At 44.7% G+C, this 16,681-nt stretch overlaps 1 protein-coding gene across 2 annotated transcripts; it reads right to left on the minus strand.

Annotated features, from left to right (window-relative positions):
• Positions 1-10,002: 10,002 nt before the first annotated feature.
• Positions 10,003-12,633, minus strand: LOC114846247 (cellular tumor antigen p53-like). 2 transcript variants are annotated; one of them, XM_055504142.1, is made up of 8 exons: positions 11,906-12,632; positions 11,505-11,680; positions 11,295-11,407; positions 11,040-11,149; positions 10,675-10,799; positions 10,510-10,592; positions 10,354-10,424; positions 10,004-10,148 (listed from the first exon to the last, which is right to left on the minus strand). In XM_055504142.1, the coding sequence occupies exons 2-8, from the start codon at positions 11,644-11,646 to the stop codon at positions 10,061-10,063; spliced, it is 732 nt and encodes a 243-aa protein (XP_055360117.1). In that variant the 5' UTR covers positions 11,647-11,680; positions 11,906-12,632; the 3' UTR covers positions 10,004-10,060. The 2 variants fall into 2 exon arrangements, with proteins under 2 accessions (XP_028990902.1, XP_055360117.1); XM_029135069.2 differs by having other exon boundaries at positions 10,003-10,148; positions 11,505-12,633.
• Positions 12,634-16,681: the final 4,048 nt, after the last annotated feature.

Genomic DNA, 16,681 nt, shown 5'->3' on the forward strand with positions numbered 1-16,681 from the left:
TATTTTAGCTTTGTCAATACCTGTCTCCGTTGCCATCAGAAGTGGTTGTAGTGTGTGACTTGATGATGGTGTGTAACTGTGACCAAGTCTTTGTTGTTTTGTGCCAGCAGGCTGTCAGCCTGTCTGCTCTCAGAGGAAGCTTGTGTTTCTCTGGCCTCAGCTCTGAGCTCCAACCCCTCCCATCTGAGAGAGCTGGACCTGAGCTACAATCATCCAGGAGACTCAGGAGTGGAGCTGCTGTCTGCTGGAGTCAAGGATCCACACTGGAGACTGGACACTCTCAGGTATGGACACAACTACGCACAGTGTCTGATGGAGGAGCAAGTAGGGATGTGGCGCTTTATGATCTTATAACCCAACCTTGGAGTGTGTGATAATAAACACATTCAGACTTTGCTTCCTGAGGTGTCACATTAGTTTGGTGGTGACAGAGTGAGACTGAAAGCAGGTGTCTGACACCAAAAGTGAGGAAGTGAAATACAGCTTTTCTCCACGTCAGCTGCTCCGTAGATTCCAAGATAAGGATCCATCCTTAGTTGTTGCTGAATGTCCATCCCTACATACAAGCCTCCATCTGAACACAATCCTACAACAATGTGTGTGTGAGAGCCATGTAATGTCCATGTCTGCATGTCTCTGACCCCCTCCTCCTTTCAGGGTGGAGCCTGGTGGAGTCCAATGGTTGAGACCAGGTCTGAGCAAGTGTAAGTGTGTTTTTACTGAGATCAGCAACATTCAACTATCTTCAAACTGTCATAAGTCATCATCAAACTGATGATAGATCAATAACTGCAGCTGGATTGTGTCTTGTTCTCTCCATCAGATTTCTGTCAACTCACCATCAACACAAACACAGTGAACAGGAAACTACAACTGTCTGACAACAACAGGAAGGTGACACATGTGGAGGAGGATCAGTCATATCCTGATCATCCAGACAGATTTGACCGGTGTCCTCAGCTGCTGTGTAGTAATGGTCTGACTGGTCGATGTTACTGGGAGGTTGAGTGGAGAGGAGACGTTAAAATATCAGTGAGTTACAGAGGAATCAGAAGGAAAGAAAACAGTGATGACTGTTGGTTTGGATACAATGATCAGTCCTGGAGACTGTATTGCTCTAATGATGGTTACTCTGTCAGACACAATAACATAATAACATCCTTCTCTTCCTCTGTGTCTCACAAAGTATCAGTGTATGTGGACTGTCCTGCTGGTTCTCTGTCCTTCTACAGAGTCTCCTCTGACAAACTGATCCACCTTCACACCTTCAACACCACATTCACTGAACCTCTTTATCCTGGGTTTGGGTTCTTGTATACTGGTTCCTCAGTGTCTCTGTGTGATGTCGTAGTGAGAGTTTGATCCTGTCAGAGAAACGTTGTCACTGTTGAACATAGTCTGTTCATGTCTGTCCTGTTGTCATGTCAGATAGATGTATTAAAACAAACTATGGAGCAACTTGGGGATTGTGTCTCCTGATCTCCCCAGCTGGTTTTTGATTTTCTTTTCCCATTATCTTTCATATTACTCTTTTATTAAAATAAACTGCAAATTGTCTCTCATCAGCTCCTTTATTACAGTTGATAAATAGTTGCGTTGCTCACATTTCTTCATCTTTATTGACTGTTCTTCTTGCAAACACACTAATCATTGAAATCTCCAGATTGTGTGCTATAATAAACATGTATGTAACCTTTAACTGTCTGTTTTAGTCAATTAAATTTTAGTTTTATTCAAAATTCTAGTTAGTTTTACTTCTCAGTTTCATAAGGCCTCATTTCCACGTCTCTGGAAACGCAGGGGGGACACGGCCCCCCCTGGAGTCCCTTCAGGACTGTGGAGTGATCCAGGAACCAGCAGTGCCCAGGATTCAATCATGAGGTCTGCACACCTTGCGACTTACGCTCATCGTCTTACCCAGTACACCACTGAGGAACCCTTCACACTTGGAGATGCTTCTGGCGTGCTTTTAAGCCTACACTTTGAGAGCAGCATCTAAAAGTTTCTAGAATCATGCAAGATTTGAACCCTCAACCTAACTTCACAAGAACAACCTCTTAACCTCTGAGCCACTGCTCTGTTCAGGATGTGACATGTTCAGTGTTGTATTTATAGTTTATTTGGACAAAAAGGACTTGAAAGCATCTACAGGTATGGAGGACTTGAACCAACAACCTGTCTTTACAGCAGCAGCATCTAATCTCTCGGAATAATATGGTTAAGGTTGTATTTACCGTTTACTTCACAACAAGACCTTAAAAACATCTAGCATTATTTTGGGATTCAGGCCTTAAATAATAAACCTTGTCTCTATTCTTTTTGATCTGATGTCTGTTACTCTACTAATGAGTCATGGCAGTCAGTTTAAAGTTGCAGTCACTCAATGCTGAGTGCGATGTCACGTCTGCCACTGTTTGCACCCAAATCAACAGCAGCACCTTGACCCGCTAGTTAACCTGTCTTTCCCTCCTCTACAGCACTGGTTGTCAACAAAAAACATAGAAAACGTTAGAATCCATGACAGTATGGTGTCCGGCAAGGGACAATCCGCGCTCTCAGCCTTATTACAGCAGCGTAACGGCGTCATCTAGCGGCCGTTACAGATCCCTGCTTTATATTAACATGAAATACGATTGTGGCATGTAAGATAGAGGGAGAAAAGGAAAAGAACAGTGAGTTACTCAGTGTATTAAGGAGGTTGACCAGCATCTGAATTTATAACTAAGAGATGGTTCGGATGGTTCAGTGTGCATATGTCTGGAAGTGGCAATGAAAGGGAATTTATTTTATGAATCAATTACTCATTATAATTAAATCTGTTTATTTACCTTAACAATACAAATTTGTTCAGAACTGTTTTAGAGAAGTTAATTTATCGCACCACTGACTAGTATTAAAGCTTTATCAGTCCCTAACGCTCCTCTAGTCACTGATCCATATTATCATCATTACATGGGTTCTGTGATATCAGACAGTGAGCTGCACGTTGTTACATAATAAACAAAAGGCAACGAGTATTACCTCAAATAGACTGTCTATGTCATTCACTAAACGAAGACATTTGACGATGGCTTTATTCGACTTTGGGACGATGGAGTCTAATAACTAAGGCTCCTAGTGAATCCCTGTAGCCACTGGGGCGTAAAAGGAGCAGAGGTCCTGGTATTAGGAGAAGTGCTTTGCATACTTTGTACCACAGGTACAGGTGTATTTATATTGCATTCACACCACTGATGATTCTGAGCGTGTGGTGGTGTCAGAGTGTGGAACTGCCACTAGAAGGAGCCATTTATCTAAATATCAGATTAGCTGAACACTGCATGTAGTCAAATGAGTTGTCTCTAACTAAATCTAACTAAATCTAACTAAATTATGTCTTAAAAAGCTTAAAGATTTGTTAGATTTTTTTCTCAGTTTAGTTTTGGATATCTTTTAATTTTTTATTATCATGTGTGTATGAATTTGTGCTGCTCATGCTCAAAGACTTTTAAAATAACAACAGGACAGAGTTACTGAGGAAAGAAGTGTTTATTAATAACAGCTGTGGTAGCAATAACTGTAACAATAGTTATGATAATCATATATAATAAACCATATTTGTTGAAGCAGATTGAGAGCATACAGAAACAATAACCAGGTAAAAATCTAAAAATACCTAAAACAAAACAAAAACAACAAACAAAAAAACTATTTGATTAAGTGAAGCTGCAATTAGACATCAGGATCTCTTTGTTTGTGTAATGTACAGTAATACAATGTTCCACTACTGATCAGGAAGAAGAAGGGAGGATACATAAAGAATAAAGCAACACTGGACCCACAACCTGACGAATGAGACAAAAAAAAGCCCATGAATACAAACAGAATGGAAGAATTCAGTTTTTCTTTCAGTTTTTACTCAATAATCAGCATTCAGACGTTTTTGCTTCGGGGATCTGCATAGGACAGGGAGGCTGCTGAGGTTTGGGGAATGACATGGGTTTTAAAGGTAACAGTATACTTAATTGCAAGCGTCAGAGCATCCGAATGGACCAAGTTTTGGGAAGCTCAGATGAACTGAAAACAACTGGAAGCAGAAAAGACTGTCTTTTCCATCATCACAACAATGCTCCACATCCAGCTGTTGCAGCCTGTAGCTTCCCACATGTTCACGCCTTGTTTGAAGGCAGAACGTCTCGCCCACTTGTTCCTGTTTCCACACAGGCTGATAGTGCAGCTTATACACATATATATGTATATATCAGTTATCAATATTTAAATGTTTTTCAACATTTATGCTTGATGCATAGTCTTTACGTTTGTGCTCACTGAGACAGATCTCACAGAAAATAAACACATCATCATAACCAACAAGTAAATTAATTTGCGTTGACTTTAAAACCAATTTGGAAGAAAGAACTGCATTGTAGCCTCACTTCACACTGTTTACCAGAACTTTACTTAAAGAAATACAATAACTGCAATGATCTATATTACCATTTAAGGAAATGTACCGCTGTGGCGTGAGCTTTAAGATGATAATGCATAATCAGAGGTGGGAAGCGTTCATATGCAGCCTTTAGGTCGAGCCCACACAAAAACTGTCTCTGCAGCAAGTATACTGTGGCCTTTATGGTGGAGGTAGGTGTGGTTTTGGCTGAACTGTAGCTGTAGTCAGGCTCTATAGGCTATAGACTGGGAGTGGAGGATGGAGGGTCTGGTTGCCAGGAAGTGTCAGATAATAATAGCTGCTTTTGGACTTTTATCGTATACAAATTTATTGTATACACAATACAAAGAGGAAAACACACATAATGACTGTTTTGGTAGGAAGCGTAGGGAACATTGAGTCTGTGTACTGTAATGCAGGTAAAGGTTCGATGCCCTAGTTTTTCTGTGGGTGTTTTTGTTTAATTTAAGGCAGGGGTTTCTTGGAGAGGATGTGGATGGGAGGTGGGAGGCCTCGGGGGTCACAGTAAGGACAGCATGCTGGCTTAAACAGAAGGGTACAGTAATCAGCCATAGAGAATACCAGAGCTAGAATGAATGCTGCTTCACACCGTTTAATCTCTCCAGTGGGTGATGGATAGAGAGCACTTACAGTACATGTAAACAGGACAAAGGTCTTAACTATTAAGTGAAAGAGCGGGGGGGGGGGGATCAGAATCAAAAGAACATGTCAGAGATCAGAGGGGTCCTGAATCTCCGAAGATTGACATCGTTAGTTGCTTTTCATTTTTTGTTTGTTGTCCATAAAGTCTTGCTTCGGTTTCTCCCGCCGTGTTTATGCAACCAGTCCGTTCTGTATCCGTTAGTTCATCCCACCGCAGGGAGTTCTTCTGTCGAGCGATGGGGTGGAGAGAGTTTTAAAAAAAAAAAAGTCCGTCTGCAGGATGCACCCGCAGTGGTTCAGTCCCAGTCTGTGATGCTTTAAGACGTGCCTCCAGGGGTTCGTCCACGACACTGAAAACAAAGCCGCCGGCCGCACACGCTCAGCTGAGAGAGAAATAAATGCATTTGCATACCTGGGATGTACGACTGAAAGGCCTCACACTGAGCCACAGTCGTCAAAAGAATAACACGAGAGTCCAAGTTTGTTTGCAAAGATAAACTGGACAAGAAAGAATAAAGACGATGATGAGGAGTAAACATCTGGTCATGACCCACTGCCTCATACGAAGGGCTCCAACATACAGTCAACTAGGATCATTTCAATGTATCACACACAACAAACGAAGCGATTTCATTGGTTAAAAAGACAGCTGTCTGTATTCCTACACACATCTGAGCTGAGCCAACGGAAGCATCAACACAGTAAACGTTGGCACTTCTTTCATTGACTGCTATCTGAACACTGGCTTTCATTAGAAGACAGTATTAACAAGCTTTACACTGGATCTCTTTAATATAATGATTCTTCGAAAATCCGATTTTCTGTCAAAAACTAATTTCTAAGTGACTACAAAGTTTTGAAGGTTCATATCCTCTCGCATGACTCTTGCAAATATGTACGATCTGAAATGATAAATGTCTGTTATTTCCGCCATTTGAAATATATTTACTTTCCCCGTCTTTTTTTGCGCCACGTCTCCTTGCGTTTATACGTTTTTAAAACCCCTGGCTGACAAAGATTGGAACTGATCCCGTAGCATTTACATTGAAGTCTCTCCCTCCAGATCCCTAAGGCTGCAGAGAACTGGTGTTATTTTTAAATGCTTCCCTCGTCTGCCTCCATTTTTTTTTCTCATTTCCTTCCTCTCTTTTCTTATCGTCTGGCCAAGGCATTACAGTCTGTTTGGGTCATCAGAAGAAGAAGAAGTCCAGCATAAAGGGGGAAGATCTGGGCCTCGCCCGGCAGGGGGCTGGTGCATCTGTGTCGCGCGCGTGTTACACCGTGCGAGGGAATCGACTGCAGTCCCCGGAAAGAGTCGGGGGACGGGGTTGTTCTTTGGGGTGCAATCAAGACCGTGAGGGGTCTGAAATTTTTCTCTCTGGTGGTTTACGATGGAGTCTACCGGATCCTCTTCGAGCCAGTGGCTCGCGACGACACGGTCATGGACACCACCGCCCCAATTTGGTCCGACCCTTACGGGACGGCGTTGGACCCCATGAGGCTGATCGGCAAAGTTATCGCCAAGGACCGCGCCAGGCTTCTGAGTCCCCCCCAGGAAGACGGAGTGCGCTTTGAGGATCTGTCTGCCACAAGGTTGCTGAGTGAGGTGCGCGGCGCGATAACGACACTGGGCGACACCTGGTGGGGGCTGTACGCCGATCCGGAAAAGCTGCCCGAGGTGAAGCCGAACGCGGGGATAGTCTTTTGTTATATGGGCGGCTACGACGCGGGATACCTGTTTGACATCGCTACCGACGAGTGTACTCGGAGCGTTTTGTTTTGTTCGACCCCGCGCGGTTTCCAATACGTGCTCGTGGATGGCACTATGAGAGTCCCGTTCAAGTCTGTCTCTGAACTCTTGGCTCACATCGCTGGCTGTATCGAGCTTCTCCCCGCCACGCCAGCCTCTGTCGTTACGCGTGCCGATTAAGATGTCCGGACACCTTTGGATTATGAATACATGTGATGTGAATTCTAATATGAATATGAATATGAGTGCATATGAATGCATTGTGTACCCCTTTCTTTGATTACTGTTTTATATTCAATAAATATTTAGCATTTAATCAAAAGTTTTGCTTATTTGGCCTTTTTTTCCTCCTCATAATATAATATAATATATATATATATATATATATATATAATATATATATATATATAATAATCAATCAGTGTGTGTGTGTGTGTGTGTGTGTGTGTGTGTGTGTGTGCGGCGCATGGGGTCGTGTTGGACCTAGGGAGGACGTGAGGGTGGTGGTGAAATAATTTGCAGGTGAAAGCACACACACAAACACCAAGTTTCCAAGTTGGAGGAATCTTCACCACGTTGGAGGAATCCTTCCGGTGGGATAAACTGCCGCGTTGGAGGATTTTTCACGTTGGATAAAGTGGAGAACGGTTCCCGAGTTCTCTGGTGGTGAGATGATTTCGGTCTCTCTGAGGTTTTAATATGAATATGAATATGAGTGCATATGAATGCATTGTGTACCCCTTTCTTTGATTACAGTTTTATATTTAATAAATATTTGGTATTTAATCAAAAGTTTTGCTTATTTGGTCTTTATTTTCTCCCTCATAATATGATAATATTCAAATTATGTGTGTGTGTGTGTGTGTGTGTGTGTGTGTGTGTGTGTGTGTGTGTGTGTGTGTGTGTGTGTGAGTGAGTGTGTGTGTGTGTGTGTGTGTGTGTGTGTGTGTGTGTGTGTGCGCGCGCGCGTGGGGTCGCGTCAGACACCCCGGGAGGACGCGGTGTTCACGGGGTGGTGAAATATTTTTTTTTTTTACATGTATGGGGAGCGTGGCTGCTGCGGGCACGGAGGTCTGCGCTATTGTGTCAACGCTACTCCACCGGTCTCAATGTGAGGAGCGCTGCGGCGGAACCTATTGACCAGTCGCCGCCTCATTTCCAATTTTTACACAAGTTTACACAAGTTTTCCCTCGATTTCCCAGGTTTCCCAAGATTTTTCCGAGTTGGAGGATCCTCCTGGTGGGAATAAATTGCCCTGGTCGGAGGACTTTTTCCACGTTGGACAAAGTGGAGGACGGTTCAGGAGGAGTTGTCTGGCGGTGAGATGACGATGAGCCGATTGGAGGATCCCTCGCTGGTTCAGATTTTGGGTTGGGTGCCTGTGTGCGGGGGGGGAGGGAGGTGCGGCGAACCTTAAAAGTCGCAGAGAGAATACATCGCAGTACCACTTCACCTGACAAGCTTGGAACGAGCGTTTATCCACAGTCTCGTCGAAAGGTTCCAACGCTATGGCCTCTCAAGAAGAAGGTGACCTGCAAACCGACGGGTGCGCGGTGTTCGAGCCGCGGCTCGAGCGGACCACAGACTGTCTGCGCCTTCGTGTAGAAGAAGAGGGAACCCCGTGCCCATTGGATCATAGCGGATTCCCAGACCCGGAAGGAGGCCTAGACGAAGGTCTGGAGTGCGACTGTTTGTGTGGGAACGCTCTGGCCGCTGAGGGTGCCTTGAGGGACTTGTTGGACAAAAACATCCTGGCCAGCGACGGACGGTGTGCTCGTGTCAAGGCTCATTACAGACACCGCCACCTGCCACCGGATCAATTGGCCTTGGACCTGGGCGAACTCAGGTTCGCCCACGGCATGGTGGCGTTTCCGGACGCCCTCTTATTTGCCAGCGGTGGCAAATGTTACCTGCTAAACGTAAAGCGATGCGTCATCTGTGCCGGCGCGGGGAGACGACACCGCGACAGATGCAAAGAAGTTTGCGAGAGATTCACGGCGTACCTGACCGACACCCAGCTGGACGACGACTACGGGCGCAAGCCTCTGCTGTGCACGAAAAGGCCGAGCGAGAGGAGCGTGGTCGGCCCTCGCACTGCGGACAACCTGTTCAGGGAGCTGGGCAGCCGTGAGGGCATGTCGTATGAGCTGGACACCGTAGACAGTCACGTGTGTGATGCGTGCGGCGTCAGGCTTTCCCGTTTCGTAGCGGGTGACAACATGCTGAGAGAGCATGTGTATCACGTGCACGTTGCCGGAGTGGAGGAGTGCGACTTCCTGGCGAAAAAGTTCTCTGGCAGAGAAAGCGTCCGGAAAGCAATGATAGGCAAGGAGCGTTACAGAAGGGGCTACGTGGCGTTCCCCGAGTTGATGCTGAAGGAGGCCGTGGAAGGCCATGTCGGCTTTGGCTACGAGATGCCCTGCGTCGTGTGCGGCTCGCGGCGGAGCGAGAGCCACAACCAACGCTGCGGGATGCTGATGCTGGCGCTGCTGCGAAAGTTGCTTCGCGTCAAGTTTTGATGAGCTGAGAATCCCGTTGATGAAGATTAAAAAAAAAAGGGCCGTATTCAATTTCTTTCTACGCCTGCCTCTGTTGCTTTACGCGTACAAATTAAATTATACTGTACGGATTGCGCCTTGTACTCCTTTCTTTCATAACTGTTTTATATTATTAAATAAACTTTTGGCATTTAATCAAATGTTTTGCCTGTTTGGTCTGTTTTATTTGTCGTTTAAAATGGTCAGCCCTTGCACGCAGCTGTCTGCTTGCATCATCATCATCATCATCATCATCATCATCATCATCATCATGTTCGTCATCAGTGGGCCTGTGGCACGGGTGGAGGTAGAAGGGAGGAAAGGAGAAGGAAAAATAAAAAACAAAAAAAAATGGGGTCACGCCGGACCGGGAGGACGAGGGACGGGCCTGTGACGAAGAAGAAGGGAGGGGTGACCGAGCCGCCGCGGATCCTGCGACGCGTAGGTGCCTTGTGGCCAAAAAAAAAAGTAAAAAGAATCAAAAGTTTCATAGTTTGTCTCGTGGGGTCAGACTGACCCCCTCGAAGGCTGCGTGAGGGTTACATTAATGCTCAACGTATGCCCTCAGACTGATGGCAGGAATTAATGTAGAAACATCAAAGGGAGGTAAACAATGATTCATAATCATGATCGTAGATGTTCGTACTCGTACATGGCAGTTAAAAGAAGGCAGATTGCAACTAGTCGCTGTCGCTTCGTTCTGCTTTTTGCAAGACGCGCTTTCCACTGGACGGCAGCAGTACCTTAGAAGCCCTGGTTTTGTTTTTACTGTGGAGAGAGGAAACAAACAGTGACCATGCAGAACAGAGATGGGACACGTCTGGTTTAAGGGAAAAAAAGTATTTAACACTACAGCTATGCAATGCTGAAAGTCTCATGCAGCTGTTCCGTAGCAGCTAATGTTTATCAAAGTGACATCCGATCACAGTTTCTGTGTGTGTGTGTGTGTGTCTTGTAGTTTAAAGATACTTACGCCTCTTTTTCAGCCAGTTCTAATGCATCATTTATCTTTTTTAACATGTTATAGCGCTCACGGCCTTTAACCTACAGAAAAAAAAAAGGATTTAAATTGAGAGCTGCAATTCTGTGACAACACTAGTTTTTTTAAATACTTTGTGTGTGTACTAACTGGCAACATAAGTACTTCCTCCTCATCTGTGCTTGAGCTAGACTTCCTTTTGCACATATCAGGATCTGTTGCTGGGGCACTTTCTAGAAAAGCAAAACGTGATCCGTAAGATAGAAGACAGCCAAGGTGCAAAGACAAACCCAGCATTAATAAACAAACACATACTTCTTTTCTTCACTTGTTTGGCCCCTGTCTGCGGTTTGGCACTATTTGCCTCCTCTGTTTTACGATCCCTGCCGGGACACGCGCAGACACGCACCTCGAAGCATCTTCGACCTAAAAGTTGTCCGCTAAAGACAGTAGAAAAACATTTACTAAGGCTGCAAAAGCTATCTTTGAGGTGGGATAACAGTGATGCACAACTTCACTAAGTTACATTTAGAAACAAAATAAACAAAAAACAGGCAAATACATAAAGCAGGTGAGATCAAGTTACACCACGTCAACCCTTGGTTTCTATGTAACACTACTCTTTATCCAGCAAATACATTTCAGCTCACACCAATCCTGGTAGATGAAACCATACGTACTCTGAAGTCTCAAGGGTCAGGATGGTGAGGATGGGTCTGCGGTTCACGCCTCCCATGCAGGAGCTGTTGCACATGAAGCTGAGCAGGATGGTGGTGATCTCTGAGCCCGGCTGAAACACATGCAGGATAGTAGTCGTTTAGTGCACGGGTAATTTCAGGGATGACAAACCGTGAAAGCAGAACGAGAGGCACAACAGAATGATAACATTTAATTGCTATGTTAGGGGAAAGGTCAGAAGTGAGAGGCAGTGATACCTGGGGCGGCTCATAGGGAACAGTCACACTGTGCCTTTTTGTGTTGTAATCCTCAAGATACTGAGGCCTTTGGCTGCCCTCCACTCTGATCAAACGACTGCGATGGTCTGCAGCTGAAAAGGAAAAACAAAGCCAAAGCCTCTCTCTCGTTTTCTTTTAACCAAACATTTTAAAACAGAAGGTATTATTTCACTGAAACACTTTTCTTACCGTCTCCATTCTGGTGATGTGGACACCTGCGGACCACATCTGCCAGATGTTCCGTCTTCTTGTAGACAGCCATTACTCTGAGAACCGCACCATGTGGAGGTTCTTTAGTCACAAGAATCTCCACGGGGCTCGTTTTCTCCATTTGGCAGTAGAGTTTGTTGAGGTCCGGTGAATACTGACAAAGCAGAGTAAATGTATGTATGTTATCGTCTGTACAGCGGGGGGCAGGCAGAGCTATGAAATCAAAGGAAACTGGCCTGAGACCAGCAAGCACTACTCCAAGCATTAAAAACTTAAACGTGATGCTTAAATTCGACGAAGTTAGTCAAACTATTCTGACTTCCAGAATAAACTATTGAATTCTTAAACATTTGTTGTGTTAGAGAACTTTTACCTTTTTGTAAATTGTAACCCCTTCAGTGCTGGAGGAAGACGGCGCAGGAACATGTCCCGTCATGTCAGAGCTGTGCTTTACAACGAGGCTCAACTCCCCCACAGACCGGTGGACAAGTCGCAGGGGGGCGGGAGCTCCTCGACAGACCACCCTAACCTCAACTAAACCTGCAGCAGCGCGCTGATCAGTGACTCGCTGTGGAAACATCGATGCCATTGGCTCTTCACACGCAGCGACTCACTCTGGGCACAAAAATTTAGCAAATGGCCACAATGAACAAGGCTGCACACGAACGCCACAATGAGAGCTACGAAAGAATGGGTTTCTAACGCAGCGCCAAGACCCCGGCAGGACGCCTGACGGGGAGGTACAGGGGGCTGGGGTCGCGCAGGACCCCGGGAGGACGAGGGAAGGGCCTGTGACGAAGAAGAAGGGAGGGGTGACCGAGCCGCCGCGGATCCTGCGACGCGTAGGTGCCTTGTGGCCAAAAAAAGTAAAAAGAATCAAAAGTTTCATAGTTTGTCTCGTAGGGTCAGACTGACCCCCTCGAAGGCTGCGTGAGGGTTAAGGTGAATAAACAGATTTAATTATAATCAGTAATTGATTCAGAAAATAAATCCCCTGTCATTTATGTAGTGTCTTAGGAAATATGTCAGCCAAGATACGCCACATGCAGAAATATGCACACTGAACCATCTGAAGCATCTCTTAGTTATAAATTCAGATGCTGGTCAAACTCCTTGATACACTGAGTTACTCAGTGTTTTTTTCATTTTCTTCCTCTATCTTACTGTACATGCCATCATCGTATTTCATGTTAATATGGGGCAGTGATCTGTAACGGCTGTGAGCGCGGATTGTCCCTTGCCGGACACCGTACATAAGGTTCCACCGTTGTGGATTTTAATGTTTTCTATGCTTTACTGTATGTTGAAAGGCGAGCACCTGTTATCTTGTAATAGATAAAGTTCAGCCTTCCATCGGGGGCATGTATTTAGTGTTACATTTGTATAAGACACTACACTATGTTGTGGTATTGAAATGTATATGTTTGCAAGGTGTGAGTGTGTGAGTGAATGCTTGTCTGTCTATGTTGCCCTGCGATGGACTGGCGACCTGTCCAGGGTGTACCCTGCCTCTCGCCCGTAGCCAGCTGGGATAGGCTCCAGCACCCCGTGACCCCGCACTAGGGAGTAAGCGGTTAAGAAAATGGATGGATGGATGGATGTTTGCACTAAGCAAGTGAATTTGTTGTTTTCACATGGTGTGGCCGGACATTAACTTTGCATCAGTTGTGTATGACTGTTTTGTGTTTAATATATGAATATTTTGTTGTGTATATAAATATTTGGTATGGTTTTGTTTCATTTTTTTTTCATTTAAGTGTGAATGATGAAATGTGACTATCACATAAGATGAAAAACAATAGAGACATTTATAATAGGATGACCACAGGGTAATTTAGACATGTTTGGTAGGAGTGACTAAAAATAAACTACGTGTCTGTGTTACAGGTCGTGGTGGAGACGCTGTAGAACTAAGAGTCTTGCGCAGAGAATGAAGCCCCAGTGGCTTTAAACAACAATGGTTCGTACTCCAAGACTGATAAAAATGGGCTTGTTTATGTCATTATGTCATTAATAATATTATTTCTAATTTTGAGTTTTGTTTTGATTTTTTTTCCCTCTGAACACTGAACACAACTAATAATAAAACACACAGCCTCATGACCAAGAGTTCTGACATCCTGCACCTTCAGCCACAGATACAACCATTGACTTTAGAGACATTTTACCTTAATTCTAGGTGGGAACCTTTCAAAGATCAAATCTCACCCTGTCTAATTGAGCTCATAACCTCTAAGCCATTAAAGACTTGAACTCTTTACTTTCTTTCTTTTACCTTAAGTGTCCTATTTTAAAGCCTAAATCACAAAATAATGCTAAACCTTTTTAAGGCCTTGTCATCAAGTAAACTGTAAATACAACCTTAAACATATTACTCAGAAAGATAAGATGCTTTCAAGTCCTTTTTGTCCAAATAAACTGTAAATACAACACTGAACATGTCACAACCTGAACAGAGCAGTGGCTCAGAGGTTAAGAGGTTGTTATTGTGAAGTTGAAAGTTCAAATTTTGCATGATTCTAGAAGCTTTTAGACACTGCTCTCAAAGTGTAGGCTTAAAAGCACGCCAGAAGCATCTCTAAGTGTGAAGGGTTCCTCAGTGGTGCACTGGGTAAGACGATGAGCATAAGTCGCAAGGCGTGCAGACCTCATGATTGAATCCTGGGCACTGCTGGTTCCTGGACCACACAACAGTCCTGAAGGGACTCCAGGGGCGTGTCCCCCCTGCGTTTCCAGAGAGGTGGAAAGGTTATGAAACTGAAAGGTAAAACCAACTAGAATTTTGATTTTGAATGACTAAAACAGTTGTAAAGGTTGGAAGGAATCATAGCCAACATACTAACATAGCAAAACATTTGGAAGTAAAGGTTAAATAGTGTGTGGTGTTTGTCAGTTAATGCTTGAGAATAGAGAAATTCTTATTATATTAAAGCACACAATCTGGAATCAACTTTAGCTACTGGCTGGATGGAGATTTGATCAATGATCAGTGTGTTTGCAAGAAAAACAGTGAAAAAAGCTTCTCCCTCACATACACTTCAAATAAAATTAAATGAAATGATTCACAGAAAGATCAAAAAATGTGAGCAATAACAGCAATAACAGAGGACAATGAAAGAAAAGAAAAGAAAAGAAAATCAAAATCCAGCTGGGGAGATCAGGACATACAGCAGAGGTTTAATGCAAATATTACACAATCAAGTTGCTGCCTTGTGAGTTGTCGGTAGTGTAGTTTCTACTTTTCTGGTTAGTTTTGTCAAGTAGTCAGCATTTTGTGGATTCCAGAAAAAAAGAAGCATATGAATAAAATACATATTCTTACATTTGTCTGTGCAAATAGAACTAAGAGGGATGGAATTAAACCTTTCTATTCGTATGGATCTCTACTTTAGTGGCATCCTTCTGTATTCAAACATTGTACTAATAACATGCTGTCAGGTTTGGATGGAGAGTCAGTTGTAGCCATTTACTAATGTTGTATTTATTGTATTACCAATAAAAAACATTTATATATAAATATAGATATATCTATTTGTGGTCTGCAATTCTTGCCCTTAGTTTTTAATTGTCAAGCAGGATCCAATGCACTGTCAATGTTCAGTTTTCTACTTGTGTGAAGTTCTGTTGACATTTCTATGGTTTTGTTTTTCTTTAGTTCAGCTACTGAATGTAACTTCGAAAACTCTTAAACTTTTTAGGTAGATGTTTTTATATACATACAGTAATCTGTAAATTATAAACATGTAGATGATATAGCAAAATGTTTCTGACAATATGCTGGACTTCTTCTTCTTCTGATGACCCAAACAGACTGTAATGCCTTGGCCAGACGAGAAGAAAAGAGAGGAAGGAAATGAGAATTAAAAAAATGGAGGCGGACGAGGGAAGCATTTAAAAATAACACCAGTTCTCTGCAGCCTTAGGGATCTGAAGGGAGAAACTTCAATGTAAATGCTACGGGATCAGTCCCAATCTTTGTCAGCCAGTGTCACGGATCGGCAGATAAAGGACCCACATGCCGAGGCAGGATTATGTTCAAACACAGATTTATTGCTATAAGCGGAGTCAGACGGTCCAGGTCATACACTAAAGGCTCAGCAAAAAGGTACAAAGGGGAGCGGGCGATCTCGAGTCCAGTACGCAGGCGAGGTTCGATACGCGGAAGATCTTCGCTAAGGTACAGACAGGGATTAAGCGAACTCACGGTCAGTTGGTTAGTCTAGGTGCAGACAGTAAACGACGGTCAAGGCAAACAGGGAAAATACGCGACGAACACGGACACGAAACTCATGAAACTCGGAAACTAACGAAACTCAGGAGACACAAGAAACTCGGGATACTCAGGAAACACAAACGACGATCTGGCGGGGAACTGAGGACACAGGTGGTGGTTAAATACTACGTGACTTGATTACTGATACTAAACAGGTGTGTGTAATGAAGACCGGTACTGACAGGGAACAGCTGTGACAACGGGTAAACAGGAAGTAAAGCAGGAACAGAAACAGAAACCGGGAGTGCTACCAAAATAAAACCGGAAATGGAAACTGGAACCAAAATAAAACAAGGAACAGAGCCGGAACCTGACAGTACCCCTCCCCCTAGGGCGTCTTCCACGGCGCCCACGGAAGCCCCCCCCCCAAACCAGGGCGGGCGGAGGGCGGTCCCAGGAGGAGGGACCGAATCCCACCCCCTCAAGGCAACCAAGCAGGGTGGGTGGAGGGAGGACCGGAGGAGGGTCAAATCAAGAGTCCACAACACAAAAACAGAAAGTCCACGGCCAGGAAAACGCAGAGTCCAGGAATTCCCTCACGGAGGGTGGAGACGCGGCGAGATTCTGCACAGCCGTCGCTGAGGCAGGGGGCCACACCCAGTGCCCTTGGGCTGGGCCAGCGTCCACGGGGACCCCCCCGAGCGGCGATGTCCTCCAGGCGGACGCTGATCCAGGAGGCTGAGGAGTCGAGGCGGACGGCGCCGCAGGAGGCAGCGCCATCCAAGCAGCAGGGTGCGCCGAGGGTGAGGCCACCAGTCCGGCAGCAGAGACAGAGACGAGGCAGGAACCAGAGGCGAAGACAGACGTGGAGACGAGGCAGGAACCAGAGGCGAAGACAGACGTGGAGACGAGGCAGGAACCAGAGGCGAAGACAGACGTGGAG

Source organism: Betta splendens, chromosome 19 (assembly GCF_900634795.4).
Source record: "Betta splendens chromosome 19, fBetSpl5.4, whole genome shotgun sequence".
Classification (NCBI taxonomy): domain Eukaryota; kingdom Metazoa; phylum Chordata; class Actinopteri; order Anabantiformes; family Osphronemidae; genus Betta; species Betta splendens.

What these genes read in the sequence shown, in the direction of transcription:
- LOC114846247 (XM_029135069.2), bottom strand. Translation starts at nt 11,790, where the DNA reads ATGCTTGGAGTAGTGCTTGCTGGTCTCAGGCCAGTTTCCTTTGATTTC. An exon ending in AGGAAGTACTTATGTTGCCA is followed by an intron (nt 10,425 to 10,509) that starts GTTAGTACACAC and finishes TTTTTTCTGTAG; the next exon opens with GTTAAAGGCCGTGAGCGCTA. An exon ending in GAACTGGCTGAAAAAGAGGC is followed by an intron (nt 10,149 to 10,353) that starts GTAAGTATCTTT and finishes CTCTCTCCACAG; the next exon opens with TAAAAACAAAACCAGGGCTT.